At 49.7% G+C, this 27,913-nt stretch overlaps 2 protein-coding genes across 5 annotated transcripts in view; one reads left to right on the top strand and one right to left on the bottom strand.

Moving 5' to 3' along the window:
- PRRX2 (paired related homeobox 2) overlaps positions 1–9,191 on the top strand; it is a 29,034-nt gene extending 19,843 nt beyond the window's left edge. The window contains exon 4 of the mRNA XM_056505213.1: positions 16–9,191. Coding sequence (XP_056361188.1) covers positions 16–151 — 136 coding nt within the window. The 3' untranslated portion in view covers positions 152–9,191. The remainder of the gene's footprint in view (positions 1–15) is intronic.
- Positions 7,672–27,878, bottom strand: PTGES (prostaglandin E synthase). 4 transcript variants are annotated; one of them, XM_056505217.1, is made up of 4 exons: positions 27,792–27,878; positions 13,220–13,417; positions 11,765–11,847; positions 7,672–9,740 (listed from the first exon to the last, which is right to left on the bottom strand). In XM_056505217.1, the coding sequence occupies exons 2-4, from the start codon at positions 13,325–13,327 to the stop codon at positions 9,491–9,493; spliced, it is 441 nt and encodes a 146-aa protein (XP_056361192.1). In that variant the 5' UTR covers positions 13,328–13,417; positions 27,792–27,878; the 3' UTR covers positions 7,672–9,490. The 4 variants fall into 4 exon arrangements, with proteins under 4 accessions (XP_056361192.1, XP_056361191.1, XP_056361189.1 ...); XM_056505216.1 differs by lacking the exon at positions 27,792–27,878 and adding an exon at positions 26,253–26,428; XM_056505214.1 differs by lacking the exon at positions 27,792–27,878 and adding an exon at positions 13,727–13,918.
- Between the last annotated feature and the right edge of the window lie 35 nt (positions 27,879–27,913).

The following is a 27,913-nucleotide window of genomic DNA, read 5'->3' as shown; positions in this document are numbered from 1 at the left end:
GCTCCCTCCCCGCAGCACTGTGCCCTCCTACAGCTCCAGCGGGACGGCAGCGCCCACCCAAGGGGTGAACATGGCCAACAGCATCGCCAGCCTGCGCCTCAAAGCCAAAGAGTTCAGCCTCCATCAGAACCAGGTGCCGACCGTGAACTGAGCAGGGCAAACCCCATCCCATGGCCTCCTCCAGGATACAGCGTGGAGCTCCTGTGCTGCTCCAGGACAAATCGCTGCCTGCCCAGCCCACATGCCACTCATCCAATGTCTCAGCATCTTCTCTCCTCTTCCCTTCCCTTCTGAAGGTAGAGTCAGTCCCAGGCCGAAGTGGCACATAATTATAGCCACATATGGAGCGAACTCGGTTAGAAACTTGCTTTTCTGCACACCCTTATAATAACGGCTATATATACACACATACCCCCCACACGCTCTTTGAGGACAAACAGACTTGCCAAGGGAACAAGAATTTGTTTCCAAACATGGAAGGATCTTGGACTATTGGATTTGACCAATTTGGGTATCTTGCCCAGAGAGCCAAAGAGTTATTGGGTCTTCTCCTCCCGCAGGGACAGTGTGGGAGGATCACGAGCCCCCCTTTCCACCAGGCTGTGACTTGCAGCACTCAAACTGTGTGTGCCAAAGCTGATCCATGTGTTTGCTTCTTTGTGCAACCCCAGCCACAGTGTGGGGCTTGGGCCTTCCCAAAGTTTGGGACTTTGGGAAGCTGATGGCTCACCCATGCCATGGCCGGTTTCGGCCAGCCCTCTGCACTGCCTGCATTTAGGAGCTGCCCATGCTGATGGCATCAGGCTTTGTCCCTTCCCAGAGAGGCGAGCAGAGCTGCAGCATCTCAAGAGACCCTGCTGGAGCCTGCGAGCTCTCCCATGAGCTGGGGATGCATCGCCAGTCTCCAAGCAGGCACCGCTGCCCTGCCTCGGCGGACTTGCCAGCGATTCTGCAGAGCCCCAGGTCATTGAACAGTCCCAGGGAATGAGAAAATTGGAAAAAGCTGTTGGGTTTCAGCTGAGTAGGCGGCTCCCAGCGCTTCGTGCCAACGAAGGTTTTGCCTTCCGGAGGCACAGCCTCCCCGTCGGCAGCTCCGCAGATGTGCTCGGGGGTCTGGGGCCGGCAGCTCCATGGGGGGACGTTTTTTTGGTTTTGCAGAAAGGAAATGGTTTCCCCCTCATCCCACCCTGCTGCGCAGCCTAATGAGGTTCCAAGGTGGGATGTGCAGGGGGATGGACACGGGGTGGGCAGCCTGGCACTAATCCATGGGACTGAGCTGTGGAGAGACGCAGCCTCCACGTTCCCCTGCCAATTGCACAGCCAGAGTGGAGGAGGTGGGGTGTTCCTGTGGTGGTCCAGATCATCCTTTCCTCACCCACTGGAAAGAGCCACCAGCCAGGCATGGGGACACCACCAGCTCAGAGGGGTGGCCTGGACAGAGAAGACACCACCATGCTTCCCTAGAAGGGGTTGGTTTGGGGGCTGCAGCAATAGATCTGAGGACAAATAGAGCAATTGCTGAGGTGCCTCCTCCAGGTAAACATCCTCTGGTTGGTGACACCAAGGCTGAAAGTGCCACAGCTAAAAAGTGCCCACCTGAGTCCCCACAGCCCCCAGGAGCATCCTCTCCCATTCCCACTGGGGCTCTCACTGCAGCTGCATGTGGGACCCAGTGGCTGTGACACAGGCAATGCCAGCATGGGGGGACTTGCCCAGCACCCAGAGAACCATCTCCTCTGCCTGGGGGTGAAACAGCCCCTCCATCCTGCCTCCAGCCCCTGCCTTCTCTGCTCTACAGTGCAGCCCCCAGTTGGGAACAGCTACCTTCTCCTCAAGCTTGGCAGGCAGGGAGAGGGCACAGCCTGATTGACACTATCCACCTCATCCAGGAGCAGTGTCACCCTAAATACCCACCCTCTGCCCCCATCCATATTTCCGGGGCTGGTATCCCTCCCATTTCTCATGCCAGAAGAAGAGCATGCAGCTCCCCACACTGCACAGAGACCTGCCAAGCCAGGGGGGAGAGGGATCCACTGTGGATCAAATAATTATCCCTGAGAAACACCACTTGGGGCAGGAGGAGGGGCTGGGGGGGTGCTATTCCCATGGAAAGCACAGGGCTCTTTTTTCAGTTATACAAGATGAAACCACAGGGATATAAATGTCGCTGCCTCTTTGAGAACATTAATGAAAATAAACCCATTTAATAGTTTGCAGATGCTGTTTCTGTAAACCTAAAAAAAGCAGGGAATAAATATTTCTTCACTAAATATCTATATGTATATATATATTTGAAAACATTTGCTCCTAATCTTAGGGCCCCTCCTTTGCTGTGCTTTTGGCAGCTTATCACAGTTTGTCAGTTAATGCTGAACTCACCAAGAAGAGCTACAAATTGCACCCATGGAGGGGTAGCAGGACCGAGGGATTATTGTAATCTAAGCTCTCTCTCGCCCTTTCTATTTGTACATTTCAATTACTTGTAACAAGATCCATGGTGGATTTGTTTTTTTCTTCTGCATGTCTGTGTTTTGGAAATTTTTGTAAGGTTTTTGTAAAAACAACTCTTGTGAAATAATGGAGGAATAAATATTTTACTGAGTAGAGACGTGTCAGTGCATGTGATAGGGACCTGAGCCTTCCATCACCAGCCACTGTGGTTTCCCCACCTGCCCTGGACAAGCAGCCTGGGCAGAAATTGAATTGAAAGGTAGAAAGGAGGGTCAGATTCTGCACAGAAAGTGAGCTAAAAGAAACCAAAAGGGTAGAAATAAAGCATCAGACTGTAGAGCACTTTCCACGGAGCAAAGGCCCAAAGGTGCGGAGCAGGCACCAAGCACCCAAAACAGGGGGAATTGGTCAGGTGAAGGCAATACCAAATAGTTGAAGCAGCCAAAGTTAAACAGGCTCCAGGAGCTCACAATGCTGAGCTATCAAGCAGCAGATTTATTGCAATGTGGAGAGGTGTGAAGATTGCCGTGGGGAAACTGCCCAGCACATGCTCAGACTGAAAGGCTGAGTAAAGTGGCAGGAATTGCTAGGAAAGGATTCAAGAGCAAGGCAGAAAGTGTCCTCATTGCACAAATAAAGCCTGAAATCCACTGCCCCAATATATTGTGGAGATCAGTGCTATGGTGTGTTCAAAGAGGGTGAGAAAGTTAATGGTGGGTGGGTGTGTGTTGGTGCAAGCTGGCAGGGAATCAATTGCCTGTGCAGAAAACTGCTGCCCTGCAGACTTCCAGGAGCTAGGAGGGCTGGGAGAACAAGGGACACCTGGGTTTCCCTTGTTTCTTTTACTTGCCTTCACCTGCTGAATTGCAGCAGCCTCATGTCAGGCCAGCTCACGTGGTGTCACTTACAGGATGTCTCTGTCACCTCCTCCTCCTCCCCAGACCACCCTCATTCCCCCCACACAGCCAGGGAGACCACAAAGCTATCCCATGCACCCAGAGAGGCTCAGCTCCACGAGAGCCACGGGATCAGCTCCTTCCCAGCAGCAACCTTTGTCCCTCCCATCACTGGTGGCTGGGGACACGTGGCTCCTGTGGATTGCAAGGTTGAGGAAGGAATGACCCCTAAACCATTATTCCAGCTTTCCCTAGAAGGGAACAAGGCTCATCCCATATCATCCCTGCAACATCCAGCAGGAGCAAGTCCCCATATTGGACATCACCTCACATACTTGACCTCCCTGCCAAACTGCTCTGCTGCTGCTTTGTAACCACTTATTTATTCATTCAGTAAGTGGCTTGTAAATCATTAAGGCAAATTGTCCAACCTCCTGCATAAAGAATATTACCCAAGCAGCATCCTCATGTCCTCAGCACGTGGCCAGTGCAGAGCATCCTTTGGAGAGCATCCAGCCCCGAGTCAAAAGACCCTTGGAAGTGATGAACTTACACATCCCAGGGCAGATTCCTCCAGTGACTCATTACTGTTGACTGCTGGAAATATGTCACTTATTTCCTGCCTGAACTGTCCCAGCTTCAGCTAAAGCAGAAGGTCTCAACCCATGGTCAGTCAGCTCCCAGGAGCTGATGGACATCTGAGGGGTCTCAGATCAGGAGACAGACAAGAGTGGAGAGCTGCAGCTCACCTGGCACGGTCTGCACTCCACAGGGGAGGGAGATACTGGGGGAAGGCTGTCAATGAAGAGGAGCTCAAAGGCATTGTGGAAACTCTCCTCTCCCAGGATGTGGACATTTTTCCTACCAGGAAGGGCACATCCATCACCAGTACTAATTTTGGCAGGAGAGCTGGTCTCCATCCATGCACTACAACTTTGGGAGTGGGGGAAAATTGCAAAGACATTTGAAAACTGTTTCCTTCCTCAAAGCAGTTGGTTTTCAACCAGGTGATTCCAAAAGAGTGGGTCTCAGGTGATGGGAGGATCTTTCTGGACTCCCTTTTCTTGTTTCTGACTCCACAGCCTGACACTTGGGCATGACTTGCTGACTGATGAAAAGTTGAAGTTTGCCCCTAGAATATTTTAATTAGAACAATTTTGTGTTGTCATCAGCATCGGCTGCTACAGCAGCAAGACAAAACAGAGCTCACATTTTCCAGCTCACAGGGACACCCGCCCGGTTATCCCCATCCAGAATGAATTACAGACGTATCGCGGTTACAGTATCCTCCTTTCCCATTATCCTTGTCCTGCTGAGCCCTTCTCCCTCTGGTGGCAACAGGAAGGTCTGAAGATCCTCTGAGTCCTGCTGGCACCATCCACAAACTGCAGGAACACATGTTCCTGTGACAGCAACGTGTCACCTCCCAGCAGCCGAGCCTCTCCTGCCCTTTGGGGTGATGCTCATCCCAAACCCCACATTCCATGTGAAGGAGCATCTCTTCCCTGCAGCAGGTATTTTGCTCGCTGCTGCTTCTTTCCTACCCCACAGAGAAGCAACCTAAGGCAGCCGACAAGCTGGATGGTAGCTATGCACAGGGGATGTAGTGATTTATAAATACTTGGGAAGAAGGGAGGAAGCAAAGGTTCCTTTTGTGGCTGGTGTCACAAAGCCCAGGAAGAGTTATCACATGTAGGGAAGAACTATTGCATGGAGATGCACAGCATTACATCCATACACCACAACTGCAGAAGCAGGGGAAGTTTGCAAGGACATTTGCAAACTGTTTCCTTCCTCAAACCAGTCCGTTTTCAACCAGGTGACTCCCAAAGAGCAAATGTGAGCTGATGGGAAGATCTCCCTGGGGCTGGCATCGCATCTGCCTGCTTTGGAGAGGCTGATGGGCGCTGGAGCAGATACCACCCTCCTTCCCCTCAACCAAGGAATGGCACCCTCCCTCCACCCCAAACAGCTCCCTGCGCATCCCCAGCTCTCTGGCCAGCAGACGAGGGGCAGAGAATGGTGGGTGCGGGTCGCGGGCAGGGTCCCCGTGTCCCCGCAGGTCCCGCAGCCACACGAGGGTGCTGCAGCCCCGCGCAGCGCAGCGCAGCCCGCGGAACCGGGCGGACCGGGGCGGCCCCACGGCGCTGCTCTGCTCCGCTCCCGGCTGCTCCAGAGCCCCCACGAGCCGAGCAGGGCATGTCTCACAGCTCAGCCACACAGCCGGGTTAGAAAACGCCCGCTGGAAAAAGGTTTCCTGGTGCCGGTTTCATCCTAGTGCCAGAGAGCAGCAGGGAAACACGGTTATCTTCACCAGGGGACTCACTTCTAAATGGACATGCTTGTAGAGCTGGCTCCTCTCATTCTCTCTACAAGTCACAGGAATCTCAATTCCTCGAGAGGAATAAGGGGATTTGTGTCCTCTCTGCTTGAGGGAATTTTGGGAGGGCAGAAAAGGAAGAGTGATCCATGTTAAAGGAGAGATGCCCAAGGAGGAATCTTGGTCCAGATCCCAGCAGGGGAAGGTCTGGATGAAGAGAGATCCAGGGAGTGGTGCAGGAAGAGGTGTATCCAGTGCTCAGGGTAGGAGGGATCCTGGGGCTTGAAGCACTTGAAAGAGTGTGGGAGGGAAAGTGGCTTGTGCTGGGTCTCCACTTGCTTTTCTCCCAGCTCCAGACACCTTGAGGGAAGACACGTACTGGTTGTGTGAATCACGTTCACACATTTAACCACAGAAGGGGGCGGAATGGATCTTAGAGATCATCTCCTCCCAGCCCATCCTACTGTAGGCAGGGACAGCTTGAATTAGCCAAAGTTGCTCAAGGTCTCATCCAACCTGGTTTTGAACTCTGCCAGGGCTGGGGCATCCACAGCCATCGTGGGTAGCCCTGCACCAGTGTTTCACCACCCTCACAGTAAAAAAAAATCTTCCTAATGTCTAACCAAAATGTCTCCTCTTTCAACTTGCACCCATATAAGCACCAAACTGTTGTTCTGCAGTCCCAGGTGGGTTTCACAGTGTTGCCATTTCCTGTTTGAGTCAGGTGTGAAAAATAAGTTGTTTGACATAAAAAGCACACACCAAACTCCAGAGATTGCTGGGTGCAACCACTGTCCTTGCTCTCCTGGAGCAGCAGGAGACACTGGGCACATCCTTTGCCTACATTTATGTCAGAGCAAGAATTTGGGAGCTCTGGGCTTTAGATATTAATGGGGAAAAGGCAGGGATGCCCTCCACATGCAGTAACCACTGGAAGTGTCCAGGGGAAAGCCAGTGGCTCTGATCACCCAGTCCCAGGAAAGCCCTGATGGGACTTGGTGCTGCCCAAGCAACAGAGCCCAGCTTGCTCCTGCTTCCCCCAAACTTCCAAAACACTTCAAAATAAGTGCAATGCTTGGGCCTCTCTCAAGTTTGCCTTGTAGGCTTTTTGTGTTTGTTTTTCCTTTGAGCCAGGAGAGTTCACATTCCCAAGCTTTTCCCTGCAGCCAGTTAGCAGTTTATTTTTTTTTTCAATAAAAAAGAAGAAAGCATAGTTTTGCATGTAGCCTCAGCTTTCCTGAGCAGGGCATCAGCCTCAGGCACTGGACAGGCAGCTGAGGAGAGGCTGAAGCAGCTGGCAGATCTGTGGGTTGGAAGGGGGTTCTGTAGCCTCCCTTCTTCTTTCTCATGCCAAAATTCCCATCCCAGCCACATCTCCAATCACAGCAACATGTACTGGAGAGAGTCCATTTTATAAAACCACTGCCTTTCTCATTTGAAAACAAACAGGGAAAGAAAACAACCAACTGGAGCCATTTTATGAAACTAACACACACAGAGACTGGGCAGCAGCACTTCCCAACCACCAACAACTTAAGAAAATATGGGAAAGCCAGAGAAATGAAGCATTTGTTGCCCAGCAACCTAGTGCAAAAAAATGGGGGCTACTTATCTCGGAAAATACAAGCAGCTCCTTTAAGAGTCCTAAGAACAGAAAGAAGTGCAACCACATCTTACCTGAGCTTCTCCAGCCCTCCAGGATTTTTGGGTGAACACCAAGCTTAGTATCAGCTTGCTACTCAGGAAAGGAAAAATGAGCAGAGCTGCTTAGAATTCCCAGCTCTGCTGAATTTAAAGGATCAGCACAAATAATGCCCACCTGGAAAAGAGGTTCCTCTGCAGGGCAGGTGAGTGTAGAGAGGAGAGGGATTCTTTTTAGAAGTCCCAGGGCACTCCAGGCTCTACAGTGGGGTTTAACATCCTGCTGAGGATCCATCCTGCTGGGGTTGAACCCAGCTGCTGCCCAGCTGCATCTGCTGCTCCCGAAGGAAGGATGTATCAGAGTACAATGATTTGTTTTTATTGGGAATATTTGCTTCCTGCCACCAGGATGCATGTGCAGCAGCAGAGAAACATACAGGAGTTCAAGACCTGTGCACCATGTGAGGCAGAAAAGACTTGTGAAGAGGGGTCTGTGTTACCCAGGCATCTGTGGGAAGAAGTGGCCAAGAGTGAACTGCTGAACCTGCAATCCTGCCCACCTTCCTTGAAGTGGGAGAGCAAAGAATTCCACTCCAAACTTCATCACACAGCTCAGCCTAAGGCCATAACTGCACTGGGATAGAGTTGCTGGTACAGAAACTTCTACCAGAGCTGAGCAAAAGCTGAACATCAGCCTGAGCAGGTGTGTCCCCAGTGAGGTCTCAGCAAGAGCATCTCTGAGGAGAACAGAGTCAAGGGAACAGCCTCAGTGCACAGGACAGGTGGAAAGGGAATTTATTTTCTACTCATTCTGGGTTGCCCCTGTGATGTTACTCAAATTCTGTGTTGCCCTCAGAGGAGGGAGGAGGCACTGAAAAGCAGAGGTTTCCTCCTGCCTTCTCCTCCAGAGGGATGCTGCTGGGAGCAGCCCCTGGCACCTGGGGACACTGTGTGGCAGAGCAGCTCCTTTGTCACCATGCAATACCCTGGTCCTGGCCTCTCCTCTCCAAAAATACACTTTTGGGAGACACTGCAGAACAGCAATAGTCCCTTCAAAGCCCCTCTGCTCATTTCCAGAGCTTTCTGCAAACACCAGCTGGTCCAGGCTGTGAATGGCATGGCAGCAGTGGACAGCAGAAACATCTGAAAGAAAACACCCCCAAGGCGATCACAGCACATTTCCCAAATAACAACAGCAGCCAGAGAAAGGCTACAGAGGGGGAGAAACTTAGTCTGATGCCCTGGGGGCATTTTCAGGTATTAGTGGCATGTGGACTAGACTGCCCTTTGGGAGAAAACTGTGTCTGCAAACCCCCTGTTTTGTGCCAGCATTTTAGATTTTCCAGAAGTCCCAGAACTGTGTCCAGCAAATGTATCCAGGCTCTGTGTCCAGGGTAGAGGATTCCTGCTGGCTTCTCCAGGCATGTTGCTCTGCATCTTGCTGTGGTGAGGCTGAGATGGAAAAGCCACAGCTGCTGCTGGCTGGGAGCTGCCAGGATCTAGCAGGGTCCTGCCTGCAGTGAGGCTCCTGGCAGGGAGCTGTGTCCTGTGGTGTGAGACGAGGTGGCACTGGGAGCACTGAACTCCTCAATGGCTTTGCAACATCACCCCTGAGATTTTGACCTCCCTGTTATGCTGCCTGGAAGGTACCTGCCTCCTGTCCTCCTTGGAGGAGAGGGAACCTAAGGGACTAAGTCCTAAGGGACCCATATTCTCACAGATGCACATGGCTGGGCAGGAGAAGGTGGCTGCTTTATAACCTCTGCTACAACCACATCTGCTGACTAAGAGACTTTGTGGGACCTTCATGATTTTCCCTGCCTGATTCATGGGATATTCATGAGCAGGGAAAGCCACACCTTCCCCATCAGAGTTCCAAAAACCTTTCCTTCAATAACCCTTTCCTCGAGGGATAGTCCATGTGCTTTCCACTCCTCACGCTCAGCAGGAGAGAGAGAAACCTGCCTCCACATCCCCTTCCTGCATGTCCCTTCTCTCTGGTGACTTCTCTGACAAATTCTGATGGCAGTGGAATTTCATCAAGGCTGCACAGAACATCCTCAGGGTGCAGGTGACCTCCCTGGTGACATCTCACACACACACTCACATACACACACTCCCACTCGCAGGGGGACCAGCAGAGTCAGGGTGAGGGGGTTTGGGTGGTCAGTCTCTCTGGCTGTTACCAGTACGGGGTGGTGGCCAGGAGGATCTGCAGGGCCATGGAGAAGCAGGGCAGCTGGGCCACGCTGTAGGCCAGGGAGCGAGTGGGCGCCCTCAGGCGCAGCAGGTAGGCGATGGTGTGGATGATCCGTCCCACGCAGAAGATGAGGAAGTGGATCCTGGCCACGGTGGGGCTGGGATCCAGCAGGGAGTAGATGGCTCCGAGGAAGAGGAAGGGAAAGATGTTCTCCATGTCATTGCGGTGGGCCCTGAAAAGTGAGATAAGGTTGTTTCTTCCCACTGGAATTGCCTGTTTTCTCTCATTCCTTCTAGCCAGGTATCCATCCCTATGTGCTGCTGGGTGTCTCCCCCATTGGACGGGGCACACACAGCCCCCAGAAGTGTCACTTCTCCCTTACACACAGAGGCAGGAGAATTTCACATCCTGTCTCTCCCTTGGGACACTGAGCTCCTGAAACTTTCTCTCTGTGACTGGGATGCCTTTGCCACAGCAGATGACAGCTTGAGGGTTGGAGCTTTCAAATAAACAGAGCAAAACACAGACCCTGTGAAGCTGTGAAAAGCTCCAAACTGGTGTGGTGCCAGCACGGCCTGGCGCCAGATGTGGCCATGCTACACAACAAGAGGCAGTTCCAGACCACAGCTTCTCCAGTGGAAAAACTCACAGGATGAGAGGGTTTGTGGTTTCACCTCTCTCCATAAATGTATCCAAAGGGGACTGGGGAGGAGGGGCCCAATGACCCCCACACTGTGCCTGCAGCCCCTGGCTAACAGTGCCACAGTACAGCTGGAGGGGACACTGTGGCCACGTGGTGACACATCAGCACTGATGGGGCCAAACCTGTGCTCCAGCTGAACATGCACCTGCCTGGGTGTCACAGCACCACTGCCACCACCCACAGCACTGCCAAAACAGGATCTGCTAGTACCATGAGTGTGGGTTGTGTCCCTCCTTCCCCAGGCACATCCTCTGAACAAACCCCAAGGACCTGGGGGTTCAGCAGGGCTGGAAGGACAAATAGAAAAAGAAGGAAGAGAAAGGAGAGAGCTGGGAGGCAGTCAAGGAATTTAAGAAGCAGGGGGTAAATGTCCTGCTCTGCTCTGTTCCTGCCCTGTACAGATCCCTGGCTCTGCTCCCCTCCAGATGCAGTCTGAGGTGAAAAGCTGACATTGCCCTTGCTCTAGGGAAACACCTTGGATTGAATGTGTCTTCTCCAGGGCTGCAAATAGATCAGCAAGGACAGACTGAGAGCTTTAGCTGCCCAAGTCAGATCCCAGTCTGCCCCAGGTTTTCACTGCAGCTCCAGTTATTTATTTTTTGTGGAAGTTTGCTCATTCTGAATAATCAAAAGAAGATTATTATTATTATTTCTGAAATTATTTTCTTTTTGCTAGGAAGGAAATGGCTCATTTTCCATCCTTCTCCCTCTGGCAGCCTGGCAATTAGGTGGCACTGGATGTTTCCTAAAGCAAATGCTGGAGGCAGTGGGACATGAGCAATGAGATCCCCACATGAAGCCCAGGGCTCAAGGCAGCAGAGCACAGCTCCAGTCCCTTTCCTGTACATCACCAGCAATCCAGCCTAGCACTTGGAGCACCTCCTTCAGTAAGGGGAACAGCAAATCAAGCCCAGGGCTGAATAACCCCATGTTTTACCTCTGAGAAACTGTGATTCTCACAGAAGAGGGGTAACATTCAGAGTTGGCCCAATCAGAGAGGCAAAAATTATTGCTATCCTGTTCAGCCTCTTCCTAAATCCCAAAAAGGGCAGCTGCCTACAGCACTGGGACCAGTCACTCTGTTGCCTGTCCAAGCTGTGCAGGGATCTGGGGTCCTGTCAGAGCAGGATACAAAAAGCCTTTGAGTGTGTGTATGGAATGAGACATTGGGAGCCTGTGGGACTTTAAGCACCTAGAAAAGAATTATTCAGAGTTGGATGTTGCACACAAACTGAGATCCTTCTCTCACCCTTGCTCCAGTGCACACCATGCTCCTGTTAAAGATTAAACTCCTCTAGGGTCCCACAGCAGAATATTACTTGATTAACGAGCTCTTCAGCTTCCCACTTCTTTGCCAGCAGCTGGTGCAGAGGGAATGGTGGCACCAGGCATGGTGGCACCAGAGGAAATGCTGGCACCAGGCATGGTGGCACCAGGCATGGTGGCACCAGAGGAAATGCTGGCACTAGGCATGGTGGCACCAGAGGAAATGCTGGCACCAGGCATGGTGGCACCAGGCATGGTGGCACCAGAGGAAATGCTGGCACTCTCACCTGAGGCAGCGCTCCACGTCAGGGTCCTCGCGGCAGAACTGCAGCCCCCCATTGCGCAGGGCGTCCTCTGGGTTTGCAAACGCCTGGAAGAGAGAGTCCCCACCTGCTTACAGTCTTCAGCAGCCTCACAGGTAGAAGGTTTGCCCCTAATCTTGAAGTCTTGTGGGGATTATTACCTGCCCCAATTTGTTACCACTCTTCATAAAAACAAGGGTCACTGCACTTCTGTGCTTACCATCCTGGGGGTTAAACCCTGCACCTCCCCAGGAGTTTTCCTTGTCCTCCAAAAAACCCAATGTTGAGCAGGTCCCAAATCAAGGGTTTCAAGGGAGCTCCCACCTCACTCATTTCTTCCCATGAAACCCATTTAGAGGAGACTTGGCCAGCCAGCAAGATCACTGCTGGCAGAGAGCTTGCAGACACAATGCAGCTCCAAAAGATAACCAGGACTGATAGATTAGAGAACATTCCCTGGCTGGTTTTTTGGCAGTGGCACCATGTGGCTTTCCCGTGGGAAAATAGGATCCTACACTAATAAATTTAAAAATGAAAATTATTTGTTGAGCTCCCCACCTATGCTCAGAAGCTGTTCCTCAGGGACCTGGTTACATGTGACAGCTTCATTTTGCAGCCTGGAAAGGGCCCTGGTGCTTTCTTTAATTATGTTACAAGCCCAAACTGTCCCAGGGTTTAGCATCATTTAGAATCACAAGGGGAGAAGTCAATTCGTCAGTTACAATGATGCCACAGCACAGGGCATTTTATCCTATCCGAGAGCAGAAATGTCCCTTCCTGCTCTACTGACGCAGTCAGAAACTCCTCAAATACTTTAAAACAGATTTTACAGAAAGCTGGGTTTTACCAGGAATTGAGGTGAGGGTAATAAAAGTCCAGTTGGCCCCAACTCCTGATGGCAGCTGGGCCTCCCTGTATTTCCCCCCTGATCAAGAACCATTTCCTCCAGCTATTGTTTTATTCCACAGGACTTGCTGCTCTCCTGGAACATTCCTATAGCCAGTGAGCCTCCAAAAGCTCAAAAGCTTTCTGCTACATTGCAAGAAAAAAGACCATTGCAATGATTTCTTCTTAAAGCTTTTTTTTCCCCTTCTCTCTTCTTTTTTTTCCAGACCCTGCAAATTAACTGTAAACAGACTCTTTCTAGAAGCATCTCACCTGCTTGGCATTTTAGGATCTGATTATTATTTAGATTAGGTTTCCAAAATTATAAACATCAAGCTACAGATGGTAGAAACAAACAAAAAGCATCGAAAAGAAGTGAGATATTTATCTGCTGCAGCTATGAAACAAGTTTTGCTTTCAACTGAAGTCAAAGAAAACTCAGCTTGCTTCAGGAAAATTTTGTTGAACTTTAGAGGAATAAAACAAGAAAAAAACCACAGAAACCCAAGCAAAGGGCCAGAAAGGGAGGAGAAGGAAAACGAAACTGGATCTTACCTTCTTTCTGAGTCTCACTTGCCCCGTAATGATGGCAACGACATACATTTTCAAAATCAAAATTGTGCTGTAGAACGTGAATGACAGGAATACTTTATTTTCCATCATTTTGGCAGAACGTGCTCCTCAGTTGCTTGAGCACCCAAAGCCAGGGGAGATCTCGGGCTGTGGGAGCCCGCAGGAGGGAGGCAGGAACAGCTGCGTTTAAACACAACACAAACCCTCTCATTTTCCAGTAAAAGCCCGAAGCCCCTGTACCCCCCGCCAGGCTGCCGGGACAGTAAGGAAACCCCAGCCAGCACATGGAACAGGCTTCCAATGCTCCTCACACCCTGCAGACATCGCCCTCGGGGGGAGCCTGGCTCCCAACTTGACCTCCGACCTCCGCAAACCAGCGCAGCCCGATCCCCGTCCCGGCTCCCCGCGTGTGCCCCGAGCCGGGGAGCGCACGGAGCGCACGGAGCGCACTGAGCATCCATCCCTCTGTGCCCGGCCGGCGCTGCTCACCCGCGCACCGCAGCTCCTCAGCCGCCGCAGGAGGAGCCGGGAGGAAGGTAAGCGCCTGCCCCAGCCGCTTCCAGCCCTGTGCTGCAGCCCACTCCTCCGTGGCCGCGCTTCCCGTCCCGCCCAGTGCTGGCTGAGCACTCACTCCCATGGCAGAGACAGCCAGCCCTCTCCTACACATCCACCTGCGGAGGGATGGATAGGGGACGGAGCTGTTCCTTGAACCACCCGGAGCCTGGGCTGCCCCCGCACCCCCGGCTGGGAGGGGAGACCCGGGAATGACCAGCCTGGAACCTGGAACCCAACCAGGCGTGTCTTGGACTGCACAGCCCCAAAACTGCAAGAAGCGAAGAGCTGCCTGCCCGCCCCAAAGTCAGCTCATCCTGGTTTTCTCCAAGAGGATGATTCAAGGCAGTTCATTTCCTTGACACCAAAAAAACCCACCAAACTTAAATACTTATTTCATGAAAATAGAAAATTCTTTGTATTTGCCTCTGAATTTTACTCATGGCCATTCTGCCCTGGTGCTGCAAACCCAAAGACACTCCACTGTTCCATGCAATGCTCTGGCTCAGCCCCACAACATCTGAGTGTGCAGGTGGATGCAGAAAGCACTGAAGAGAACACAAAGCTAGATGTGCAATGAGACCTAATGCAAGAATAGAAACTGGATGGAAGCTCCCGTGGTTTGTGTTGCCATGGCATGGGGACAGAGTGGAGGCCACATGGTCTAGTTCTTCTACCTGTTACCCAGAAAAGTTTTGTCAAACCAAAACCTTCTACCAAGAAATATTTTGTACAACAGCCCACAAATAATGGAAGATTTGATCACAGTTGGCAGCACTATAGTGGTTAGTAAGGTGTAAAAGGCCCCCAGTTTCATATCTAACTGGCAGACAAATATTTTACTTGAAATTCCAGGAACAGTTTGACAGATTTCTCCTCCTCTACCCCCCACAAGGGTCATCTTTTGGTAAATCTTGTGTCCTCAGATATGCTGTGTATTAACCTGAGAAATTAAAATTGTGATTGTCACTGTATTGTTAATGCTCTATAAAGCCACTCTGCAGTTCAGGCATTTATCATGGGCATTCCAAAAGAACCATATATATCACATTCAATAAATTGTGCTATTCCTGAACCCAGCTGGCTCTTTTGAATGTGACCAGACCTATAGTTCACAGACTGTTCGTGCACCTGGCATGGGGTCTTATAGCTTGGTTTTTTCAGCAGGGCAGAGAGCCTTTGAAAAGCCCAAGGTACTTGCAGCTGGTCACCACCACCCTGGCGTCAGGGAGGCTGCAGAACAAGTCCTGGGACAGCCCAGTGTGGAGCTCTGTGGCCTCTGGCAGGCTGCTTCCCTGGGGTGGGAGTGGGGACATCAGCACACGCAGCAGCCATGTGGATTCACTCTGTGGTAAGAGCTGGGGTGTTCACCAGCAAACTACCCACCCACGTATCCCTGGAGCTCAGCACGATATTATAAACACCATAATGCCAAGTGTAAGTAGACAGTGGCAAAGCCACATCCCAAAAACTGCTCCCTCCCATCCCTCTTCTCACAGCTGATGATAGGGATCAACCCATAGCAGAGAAGACCTTGGTACCCAGGGACTGGGGTTATGCAGGGCCAGAGCAGCCCCACAGCATGGATGAGACATTCTCCAGCCTGGGAGAGGGCAGGCAGCCAACCCTTCACCAACACATCACACCCTCCATCCAGCAGCTCCAGTTTTTACCAGCTGATGATCCAGTACACGGGGCTTTCAGCACTGGGACCTTTTTCCTTCATGCACCTTCTTCCCCTCCCAGTGCACCCAACGCCTCACTGAGCAGCAGGAATATGCACCTGCAAACAAGCCAGGACTGCTCCTGCCAGCCAGCCAGACTTCTCCTCCTTGGCATAGTTCAAACACTGGCAAGGAGCCCTGGACAATTTGCACAAGGAACTGGCACGAATTTACATTGAATGGAGAGATCAGGAAACACACCTTGTTTAGGGATAAGCCCTCAGAGCAAATTGAGTTGTAGATGTATTAACTTTTAATTTTTTTTTTTTCAGTGTGTTTATGCATTTCAACTCCCTTTCACTGTTACACAGAGTGGAACCCCAGAGGGGAAGGTTATGGATGAGGATGAGGAGCAGAAGATGACTGCAGAGGCAGGTGTAATGCTCCTGGGATCCCAGCTCCCTTCCAGTTTACAGGTTCAGGGGTCTCATGCTGGGTAGAACACATCCACACTTGCACCTTCCTGGCTTTTGAGACCCCAGGCAACGCAGCTGCTGGAAGCGTGTTCAGCCACCCCATTAACCCATGCGGAAGCAGGCTGTTAATATTAATGGTTTGATCCTCCTCCACAGATCACATCCTGCCAGGACAGAGCCCTTGCCTGAAGAAGGCCAGGTCCTAATGGCAGTGTGCCTTTAAACTACAAGTCAAGCCTTAAAACCTTGAACATCAGAGGTCTCAGCCCAGGACAAGATCTACCTAAACCAAACACTGCTAGCCAAAAACGTTGCTTTTTTTTTTCTGAGAAATTATTAATAAAAATCTGCTTGAGGCTTTGAAAGATTAGGTCGTCAGGTTAGACTGACCCCAGGAGCTGTAGGGAAAAAATGCAGCATTTTTCAAAATCAGGAGGAGGAACTGAACTGTAGGAGGCAGAAAGAATGAAAAATTAATGGGAGGTGCTAAAGAAAAGTACTTAAAAATAGAAGCCTGTAAAAGCAATTCTGCTTTGGCAAGATTATGGAATAAAAATCAACCTTAATTCCCACACAGATTATTTATTTGACCATCTGAATTACACTACAGTGTTGTGACTACATTTTTCCACTCCTGTTACCCTGGGGAATTTCCTGGTGGCAGCAAAAGGAGAGGGTTGGTTCAGTGGAGCATTGGCACGTCCGCTGGGGTGGCACAGCCTGGGCTCCACCCTGATCCCAAAGAGAAGTCAACACTTTGAGCAATTACAGCTCAGATTCTCCAGAATTTTCCCTAACAAGCAATTACATCCCACACCTGGGGCTAAGCAAAGAGCCTGCTCCAGGCTGGAGAAGACAGGCAGGTGGGTGGCACTTCTCCAGCATGCTTCCACATGCTGGTGGAGAAGAACCCAGCTGGGATTTTGCTTGCCCTGGGCCCATGGCTCAGCTCAGGAGCTGAGCTACATTCTCAGCTTGTTCCAATGCCAGCATGGAACACTGGGGCCCTCCTTCCCTGCCATTTCTTCCTGCTGCTCCCAGCACAAACCCTTGGAAGCTGCACACTCCAGTGATCACCTGCACCCATCCTGGGAAACCCAGCTGCCAAAGGAGGCTGTGCTGTGCTGGCTCATCAAACACCATGACTTTTCAAGTAAAGGCATGAGTGTTTTTGCTGTTTACTAGTGAGAAGGGTGCTCCACCTGCGTTCCCTCCTCAGCCTGCATAAAAGCTCCCACTACCATGACACACCTTCCACGGATCTGTGAAATCCTCTTGCTTCACCTGCAGCTCCCTATTCCCAGACTCCTGGGCTCCTCATGCTTGCTTCAGCGAGCAGTACACAGAAGATACTGCAAAGTCAGTAAGCAGTGGAACCACCAGCATCTCCAGCCTCCAGCATTAGCTTCTGTTGTGGTTTGACACTGGCCGGATGCCAGGCACCCACAAAAGTCGCTCACTCACCTTTCCCTGCCACAGCTGAGCAGAGGAGAGAGAAAATGAAGGCTTCATGGAGAAAACACTCCAAGGGCAAAACAGGCTCAGCTTAGAGGTACAAAGTGAATTTATTCCTAACAAAATCAGAAGAGGATAATGAGAAGTAAACTAAGCCCTTAAAACCACTTTTTCTTCCCCCAGCCCCTCCTTCCCACCAACAGTGCAGGGAGACAGGGCATGGGAGTTTTGGTCAGTTCGTAATCCAAGATTTTCTTCCACTGCTCAAGGAGAGCAGTTGTTCCCCTATGAGACCATGGAGTCCCTCCCATGGGACACAGTTCTCTGTGAGCTTCTCCAGTGTGGATCCACTCTCATGAGCAGCAGTCCCCCCAGACTGCTGCAACATGGGTCACTCCTCCTCGGGGTGCAGTCTTCCAAGGACAGGCTGCTCCAGCCTGGGAACAGGGCACTCTCTCCACTGGGTCTCCCACGAGATCACATCCTCCTCCAGGCATCCACCTGCTCTGGCATGGGCACCTCTCCCATGGACTGTGGGTGGATCTCTGCATCCCCTGTGGATCCCCGTGGCTGCAGGGGCACAGCTGCTTCACTGTGGTCATCACCACAGGCTGCAGTGGAACCTCTGCTCTGGAACCTGGAGCACCTCCTCTCCCTCCTCCTCCACTGACTTTGGTGTCTCCATGTTGTTTCCCTCACATGTTCTCACATCCTCCTCTTCTCTGGCTAGAAAAAACAGTGTCCTTCACTTTGCTTTGATTTTCCTCTTAAATATGTTATCACAGAGGCGTTACCATCATCTCTAATTGGACAAGCCTTGGCCAGCAGCATGTCCTTCTTCAGAGCCATTAGGGATTGGGTCAGAGCCATCAGAGGAAGCTTCTAGCACCTTCTCACAGAAGCCACCTCTGTGACCTCCCCCTCTATCAAAAATCAGGCAGAGGAAAACCAACATAGCATCTCAGGAAGCAACTGGGATGCTTCAGCCTTTAGCAAACTCAGGCAGATTTTGTCTGGTTTGCATTTTAAAGTGACAGTACTGGCTGCAGCTATCTGAGAGACCTCAGGCATGAGGAATGTACAATCAGACTCTCCCAAATTGTCCTTCACACTCAGAAGAGCAGATGCCTGCAGCAGGAGAAAGCCATCAGGAGAGGCCCAGGGAAGGGGCAGGCGTGTGGTGGCTGAGTCTCAGGCAAGCAGAGGAAGCTGCTGTTCCTCAGCCAGGCCCAGAGCCAAGTGAGAGGCAGTGGCACGTCCTCCTGCCTTTTTCCTCCAGCTCCATCCACCATCCTTCCCTGCTGCTCCTGGGCTGCTGTCCTGCTCCCAGCCTCTCTCCTGCCCCAAATTGTCATACCCACTCTGGCTGCAGAGGAGTCACTGTGTCCTCTGCTGCTATGACACTGCAGAGATGCTAGAAGAGAGGCCATCAGGCTGTGGGTGTGTAGTAGATTATTTTCTTTTATTCTGAGCCTCACATGGATTTATGCCTGGGCTTTCTCTTAGAGGAAAGAATTCCTTGGCTAGGCTGCTCTGTGCCTTCAGGGATGAACCCCTGCTGGGACAGGGGCTGAGGGAAGTTATTTCTCCCTTCTCTTCTCTCTCCCTCTGTCCCAGCTGGTTTAAGTGCTGGCTTTAGGCAGAGCTGAACCTACCACTGCTGACACCAGGTAAGGGGGGGAGATGGGGGTCAGGGCTTGGGGTGTGGGGAAGCTGTGTCTCCCTCTCTCACTCAGCCACACCTCAGCATCTCGTGATGTGTTTTGCTTCCCAAGAATCAGATCCCATCAGCTGTAAACAACAGGCAGAAAACACTTGTGTTACTGCCTAAAAAAAGGGAGTTTCCCTGCCAGACTAGGAGAGTAGAGGAACAAATTACTGCCAAAAATTTCAGAATTTGGGAACATTTCCTAGACTTCAAGCAGTTGCAAAACTACAATGTAGATGCAGATTCCCTGGTGAGGTGCTCTTAAAGAAGAGCAAAGGTAAAGGATGCAGCAAGGTCTGGCCCCCACCTGTGTTATGGAGAGATGGGAATCAGGGCATGGGAATCACAGCATTAAGAGCCCTGGCTCAGTAACAGGGCTGGGAGAGGAAGCAACTGTGGTCCCTGATTCCAGCCTTATGGAGACCTGACATTCAACAGCAATGAGCAGCTTCTAGGTGAAAAGCAGAAAACAAACCTCTTATTTCCTGGGCTGTTAACCCTGCCTTGCAACCCAGCAAGAACAGGTTGTAGAGCTTGTCAATTTTAAAGTCTTTTAAGCCCTGTTTTCACCAGATAGTAATTTTCCAGTTCTCACAGGACAAGAGGGAATGGAAAGGTCAGCACATCATTGCCTGTCCCTGTCCCAAGCTGAGAGTGCCTACACCATCCTGGTGAGACCAGCTCCAAGGAGAGCCTTCATCCATGGCTTTGCCATAGAGCTTCACCCACCACAAAGCTTTCCAAAACACAGAGCTTATTTTTAAACCCCCGAGTTCTCTGTGTGCCCTCCATCACCCCCAGATTAAACAGCAGCATTTCCTCCCATCCTCCAGTATAGGTCATGCTGTCTAGATCTCTTTAGCACACATGCTGATCTCGTAAGTGCTATCACTTTGCAATGTCCTGGAGAGCAACTGAGCTTCCTAGAGCAGATCAGGAGCTCCTTCCACAAGACCTGACTCAGGCAGAAGCAGAGTTGCTTGGTAATTTGAGGTTTTATGAGTCAAGTCATTGTGTCATTGTTCCAGACACAACCTAAAACTTTCCCTTTTTTCTGCACTGAGTCATGAACAACATTTCTTTTGGGCTTGCTTTTAGACCAAGAGGTGGTCTGGGTTTCAATTCTGATGTTGTTAATAAACACCCCTCACTAGCAATGCTAAAACACCCTCCCTACAATCAGCCTTGATAACAGGGAGTAATTTAGCTGTGTTATTTACAGCCACCTTGCCTGGAAGCTTTTTACTGTGCTGTTGTGTCAGCTGGCCTCCTCCTCACAGCAGTGGGAGCACTGACACAACATGACCCAGGCTGCATGACCCTGACTTTATCCAGAGCAGAATTTGGATTGAATGATGCAAAGAAGTAGAAAAACTTTTCCACTCTACTCTGCAGGCAGTGACGCTTGGACTAACAATTCTAGGTTTTCTTCTCAGCCTGAATGTTCCATTAGCAGGACTCCAGGAGCCTGCCCAGGTTCCATGTGTTACAGCCTACATCCTCATGTCCACGATGTTCCCAGAAATCTGCTCCACCCTATGTTTATGCAACCCTGAACCCCCCCATGGGGGAATACGTGCTTTTTGCAATGTTTTACAAAGGAGCAGAATGCATCTCTCTAGCACAGCACATTTGTTAATAGTGCCACTGGCTCAGGCAAGAATGAACAAGTTCCCCCATTAGCAGGAGAGAAGATGGAGCCCAGCTGTGGAAATGCTGTAGGGACAGGAGGCTGTGGGATGCTACATTAGTGGGACAAGGGGTGTCCCACAAGGAGAGCTGGACAGCAGGAAGGGGCAAGGAGCTGTGCTGCACCATTACTGCAGAGGGGACAGTTGGTGTGAGTGCTCAGTGGGGGAAGGAGCTGCTGCTCTTCACCATGAGTGAGGCCCCTGCAGGGCTGTATCAGCCATGGGACACACCGTGCTTTCAAGGTAGGACGTGCCCCTGTGGGAGATGGCAATGGATTGAGGCTCTCTGGTCCCGTTCTCCTGATTCATCCAATCTTCAGAAGTCAGAGATTAACTTAAGCTCTGAATCACAAGGCTTAATTCTCTTTCTTGTAAATTTGTTGTCATACATGAAGGTAATGTTTGATAATTACACGCGTCAAGTCACTGTCCAAGCTGTTAAAATGAAATTACTTCTTGAGACAATTGAGTTCCATAATGAAACACAATTTAAACAATATGTTCCATAATGAAACACAATTTAAATTAAGATGATGATGACAATAAAAATAATAATAATATTTTTATGGGATCTCCTTCCTCTCTTGTTCATGTCACAGACAGACACACAGGCGAATTAAGAGAACAGCAGCTCTTGCTCAGCTTTGCCTAGCATTCTCCTCCTTTGAAACATGTCTGTGAAAGCACCTCTTACTCAGCTTTACTACAGTCCCATTTGCTTTCATCTCTCTTCAAAGGAGATTTCTCCATGCTTTTGATTATCCCAGTCATACTTTCATATTTCCCTCTATGCTGAAGCAAGCAGATGACCAGCACATGACCGCCAACTCCTTCACCCCTTGCACTTCAAACGTCCTTCAGCCTCCCAAAAGCTCATTTTTCTTTTAAATGCCACAAGTCCTCACTGAGGGGTCTAGGATGACTCCATGCCAAGTTATTTAGTACTCTAGAGGGGCTACTCCCAAACTGTAGGAATTCCAGCAATGTTATATAGAAGACAGCCCTAGGACACTTCACAGCTATCGACCATTAGATCTGGCTGCTCATCCTTGTTCCTTGGGGCCTCTCTGTATCCTCCAGCCAATCTCCTCTTTTTCTGTGCTGTTAGCATGGACCTAGCATTGTTCTTTGCAGAGAACCTTCCCTTCTTTTCAACTCATTCCAGCTCCCTGTCGGCCACAGGGTTCCCAGCTCACAACCACAAATTTTAACAATTGCTGGAAACTAGAGTTCTGCAGGGAACCTTTTATTTTAGCAGAGTACATTTTTCTTCCAGTTAGACAAAATATCTCCTGGAAAAACAACCTAACAGTTTTAGGTCCCTTCCTTTATTTAACATGGAGGAATCTGTATGGAGATGATACTTTACAGGTCATTCAGGGTAAGGGTCGAGGAATAAATTAACAGGTCCTCAGGCTTCCCTGCAATGGCATTCTGATGTCCAAACCACAGAGAAGGACAGACCTGGTGGAATTTCCAGGAAGCTTCACTTGTCTCCGCAGAAGCCACCAAATCCCTTCTTGCCCAGGAGCCCTGACTGCTGGTGCCTGCAGTTCCCTGGTTACTGATCCTTTCTGAGCTCCCCAGCCTCTGGTGCCCTTTGGCCTTGGCTGGCACACTGCCTGCTGCTCTTCCTGGGAAGTACCAGCCTTGCTCCATAACCTCCCCAGCACTTCAAGGAGTCCAGACCCAGCCTCTCTGAACAAATGGGAACAGCTATTACAGCAACAAAGAGTCACTTTCTCCTGATGAACCTACTTGATCCTCAGTGCCAACTGCTAGAGCTGATTAAAACCAGGCAGAGGTCTTTACTTGGGCATGAACTGAAGACAGAGCAGGAAAAGCAGAGGCACCAGACAGAAGAGCTGCCTTGCAAGACTAATTTTAGTGACCTGTGTTTATAATTCTTCCACAGGAGATGGGTGTAAGAGCAGGGTGTTAGCTTTGCTAAACCCCAAGCCAAACACAGCCTCTGATTCTGGTCCAACCCAAAACCTTTTAAATTCTCTTTCACCTAAGGGTCCAAAACCATTGGATATGGCTGTCTGCTTAATAACACCACCACCTTTGTGCTTTGGATGAGATACAGGCCACTCACCACATCAGAGCCCATGACTGGAGTGAGGACACAGCATTACTCATGCCCTACTCTTCCTGTAGAATCCTCCCACACCATGTGAATACAATGTCTTCTTATTTCATCCAGCTGAAGTTTCATCTCTTTCACACCGTTTTTATCCCTAAATTATTACTTACAACAGAATTCTATTTAGGATAGAATATGGGCTAAAGTTTCCCTATTATTTCTTGTTCTTTCAGTGAGAACTATTGCTACACAGGCAAACATGCTCACATGAGACCTACTCTGCTCCAAGCCAGCCTGGAGAACAAAACCAGAAATTCCTGAAGACAAGCCAAACAGGAACACTCTGCAATTTCAAATTCTGGGCTCAATTTTACAAACAATGGTAAAAAACAAAGATAGGATCAAAGCAAGTGAAGTTTATCTCCATCTTGCCAGTGAGCACCTACAAGACAAGGTTTAATTCTCTTTCTTTTGGATGTATTGTCATAAAGGGTGGGAATATTCAATATTTACATGCTAAGTTCACCATCCACACAATTCAAACTAAACTGTATCCTTGGACAATAAGTTCCAAAATGGAGCAAAATCTGAATTGGGATGATGATGATGATAATGATGATGATTATGATCTCTATGAGGGATCTCCTCCCTCTCTTGTTCATGTCATGGAGAGAGGAGCAGAGGGTTAGGAACAGATGATGTGACTAAGCCAGTGTTCCTGGAGCCAAGTGAGAGCACCTTGACCTGACCCCAAATGCAGTTCCCAGATCTAATCACTAAACCACAGAGGATGTCTGCACCAGGAATGTTTAGTTTACAAGTCAAAACAGAGCCTAACTGTCAGCATCGATAGCCCATCCACTGGGTCTATCTACCATTTAATCCATTATTCATCTCGATCTTTCATGACACAGGCCTTGAAATCAGAGCCCAGAGGCCAGAAGGGGTGAAAAGGCAAGGCTGCTGAATGGTAAAGCAACGTCCACACCCTGCTTTGCTTTCCTGAGCTCCTGCCCTGAGGATGCCTCTCTCAGCTGCCAGCCCAGGTGGATTTGCATGGTCCAGTGGAGACTGCTGCTTATCTGCACCTGGCTTTGGGCTGTGCCATTATCGCGGAATCATAGAACCATCCAGGTTGGAAAAAACCTCTAGGATCATCAAATCCAACCCTTAACTACCCGTGTTCACCACTAAACCACTTCCCCCCATGTTTCCCCACATGACTTTCTAACAATTCCAGGGAGGGTGAACCAGACCCTGAGCTGCTGTGTCCTCCTGTCCTGCAACAGCAGATACCCAAAGCAGCCCATAAAACACCACCTGAGCCCCAGAGTCCCAGCCCCGGTAGTTAACAGTAGTTAACCACTAGTTAAACCCTAACAGCAATTTTTTGAAAGCTATTTCTTAACTTCTTTGTTTCAGGTACCAAAATATGAGACTGGAGAGTGTCCAGGATGTAAAAGTCCTTTTGAGAAATGGACACCTGTTAAGATCACTCAAGTACAGATTTAAAAACTCTTCTCTTCAAAGCCTGTGGCAGTCCTGGCAACTCCTGTTCATGTGAACATAAATTTCTGATCATATCCAAAGCCAAAGGCTGCCACCCTCCATCCCTTCTGCCTCTGGAGCACAGAGTGGCCTGCGGGAGAGCAGAGCTATTTTGGCTGCCAGGCACTTAAATAATTCCCTTGTGCTTGTTCTCAGAAAGACCATCTCCATCCATCATTACTTGATGGAGTTGATATGTGTGAAAGATCAGCACCAGGAGTCACTCCAGAAAGAGCAGAGAAGTGTCCTGCCAGGATTGTCACCTTGTGCTTATCTATAAAACATTCCATTTCCAGCAGGTTCCCACGGTAGGCAAGAAATGTGAGACAGCAGCTTCCCTCACCCAGAGCATAGCTTGAACATGTTCCCTCCCCTGCCTCTCACTCCCATCCCTACCAGCTAACACGACCTGTGTAGCTCCACCTGCTGCAAACCCTTTGGGATCAGATTAAAAATCCCATTTTTCTCCCTCTGCAGAGCTGTCAGGGCTCACCACGGCCAAAGGGCAGCTTTGACAAGCCCTGCTTGGTCCCAGCTGCTCTGGGGAGGAGCTGTGCTAGTGCAGACCAGGGACAGCTCTGGCCTGAAGCACCTCAGCATCCCAGCTTTGGTTGGTCCTCAGGGCTGGTTGTTCACCCTGCTGGGACAGCATTGCTCTCTGACTGCAGCCTATCAGGGAAAAGGGCTTTGAGATTGGGCATCCAGACAGGAAACAATTTTTTCTTGTTGTAGGGAAGAACCTCTCAATGGAATTTTTCAGAGACAGCAACTGGAACAAAATCCAACCCTCCTGGTCCCTCAGAATTTCACAAGGGTTCAGCTGTGATCAAAGGAATTATTTCCCGAGGGCAGATTTACTGGACAAGTATATAATGTTCTATTTCACTCAGATCCCAAGCTCATCCATATCTTTCCCTGTTGGACTGTCCCTCTTCACACAGCTCAGCACCACACACTGACCCAAGGGACTCTGATTTTGTACCCCAGATAAGGATTTTGAAGCCTGTCCAAGCTGAATCATGGTTCAAGCTCTTGAGTAAATATTTCAGTGACAAAATAGAATTGTTAAACCCTTTGCTATGAACTACCATGTTAAAAAAAAAACTTTCATCATCTGCAAACCTCAATTTTCCTACCTGCAAGAGAAGGATGACAGGCCCTTGACTCCCTGGGTGTTTCTAGGATTAGACAATGTCTGTTCAATCTACATTAATGTAGATTTTGGTATTTTGTGTTATTGCTCCTGTTGCATTACAGAAAGGTCAAGGAACATTCCATGAGTCAGAGCATTTCCACAGCATTAGTGTAGTCCTCAGAGCTTAGCCAGGCTCTGTATTTGGATAAAGCCCACCACAATACCACTCTTTAAAGATCCCAACATACGTCAGAGTGGCAGCCCTTTCCTGTCACTGCCTCATCTCTGTGTTTAGGATAAGTAGCACTTGGAAGATGATGCTGAAATTAAAGCAGGGAAAGAAAACAAAGCAAAACCACACATATAGGGAAGGGGGAGGGGAAGTGTAGAAAAAGGGTAAAAATAAAGGAAAATCTTCCCAGAAAAACTCAGGCCATTAGAGAACATCCAGCCAGAGTCAGAAAGCAGGGAGAGATTATTTATTATTTCCCTATAATGTAGGGAAAAGTGAGTCTCCCAGTCCCAGTTCTTCCCCAGTTAGAAATTTTCACCAGGAACCTCTTGCCAGTTCAGCACCTCATGTAAAAGAGCATATTTCCAAACCTCTTTCATAAAGCATTTGGAAATATTGAGGACCTTATACATCCTCCAACAAAAATACAGACTTTTCTGGGGAAAGCATTGATCCCACAATTCTTACCTGGAAAATTCTTTCACTCCATGAACAGAAGATGGGGCTGCAGCTCTGATTCCCAGCACCCTGTCCCGTGGCTGGAGACATTTTCCTTGGCTCACCAGCCAGCTGGGAGGTCTGCTGCCCTGTGATGGAAGAGCCCTGCTAAGCAGCCAGATCCCAGATTCTCTGAGCTCTTTGCCACAGAGCTCAAAGCGAGCCAGCCCAAAGTCCTGAAAACCAATCAAACTGCAGGTGGCAGGAAATTCCAACACACCGGAAGCAGGGTCAGGCCAGGCAAAAATCTCATCTGAGACTTTTCTCTCTCCTCACCCTTGGCCTTGAGCACTCCAGCTCTGCAATCCTTGTCTCTCGCTTTGCAACACAGATGCCCCATCCCCACTGCCTCCTCTACCACAACAGCTTTAGCACCCCAAATTACCCACTGCAAACACCCTATATCCTCCAGCTCATACCACTGGTCCCAAAATCTCTACAGTTCTTCTTCCTGTACTCTCTGTAATGTTCTTTCCTTTTCCACACCCACTCCTTTTTACCACACCACTTTCAGTGCTGATCAACATCCCAAATCACAGCCACCCCAAACCTATTGCACTCTGAACACCCATCCAAAGTTCTCTGCTACAGATTTTCAGTACTTTCAGCTTATGGCAGCTGGTTCAAAATGACCCACTGCTGGCCAACCACCCCACCCCTGTGCTGGTCAGGAGGGTAACATCAAGGCATGACAGGATGCCAGTTCTGTGCCTAGGGCAAAGGAGGGTGTTGAGGTGAAAGAGCAGCATGTTCAACACAACAAGCACAAAACATTGCACTGTGGATCGTGTGTTGCAGGGTCTGTGCTCCACTTGGAGCTTCCAGACTGCTGTTCAAGGAAATTGCCATCAATGTCAGGCTCACCACCACTATTAGACATCTCATCCATGTCCAGGCCCAGCTTGAACCCATTTAACTTGTAAAGGATAATGAGATAACAGCATGACATGCAGCAGCTGAAGATTATTTAAACACCCATCTGGTACCTGTTATGCAGCATACGTCCTATTGTTGTATAGGAAATATATGCCACCTCCCTCCCACATGGAAAGTAGAAGATCCATAGATGTATCTCATGCTACTCCTTCTTTTTGCACAGATGAGGTAATTCTCCTTCTCTGTGCTGTTTCTAGCACATCACTTTGCATTTCCCATCTGTGTTTTGGGAGATGCAGTCCCTTTCCAAGCTATTGAGACCTTGTGAAAACACACAAGAGCACAATGAAAAATTTGCTCAGGATACCTCACCCCCTCCACACATCAGTCAGAAGAGACTCTGCCATGAAACTGCTTCACCCTTTGCAAGACACAGCATGGCACTACTCTTTATCCCAGAGAGATTCAGGAATGACAGTCCACGTCTGTGTTTGTTGGACCACACTGATTCTACAGGAAAATGGTGAAGCCTGAGAGGTGAACAAGTCAACCTGCTCACACTAATCCAGATGGACAGACGAGAATCTGCAGATCCCAGCTGAACAGCCTGATTTCTTTATCCAAACTCTCCACCTTCCTTTGTAGGATGATTTTGGCTGTTTTGCTGAAATGACCCTCATAGCTCTGCCTCTCTGGGATCCCTCAGCAGCCGCGGGCCGGGTTGTTGTGTATCCCAAGAATTCACGTTTCACAAC

This window comes from Oenanthe melanoleuca, chromosome 17 (genome assembly GCF_029582105.1).
Source record: "Oenanthe melanoleuca isolate GR-GAL-2019-014 chromosome 17, OMel1.0, whole genome shotgun sequence".
Taxonomy (NCBI): domain Eukaryota; kingdom Metazoa; phylum Chordata; class Aves; order Passeriformes; family Muscicapidae; genus Oenanthe; species Oenanthe melanoleuca.
This window is presented reverse-complemented; position numbering and strand designations above follow the sequence as displayed.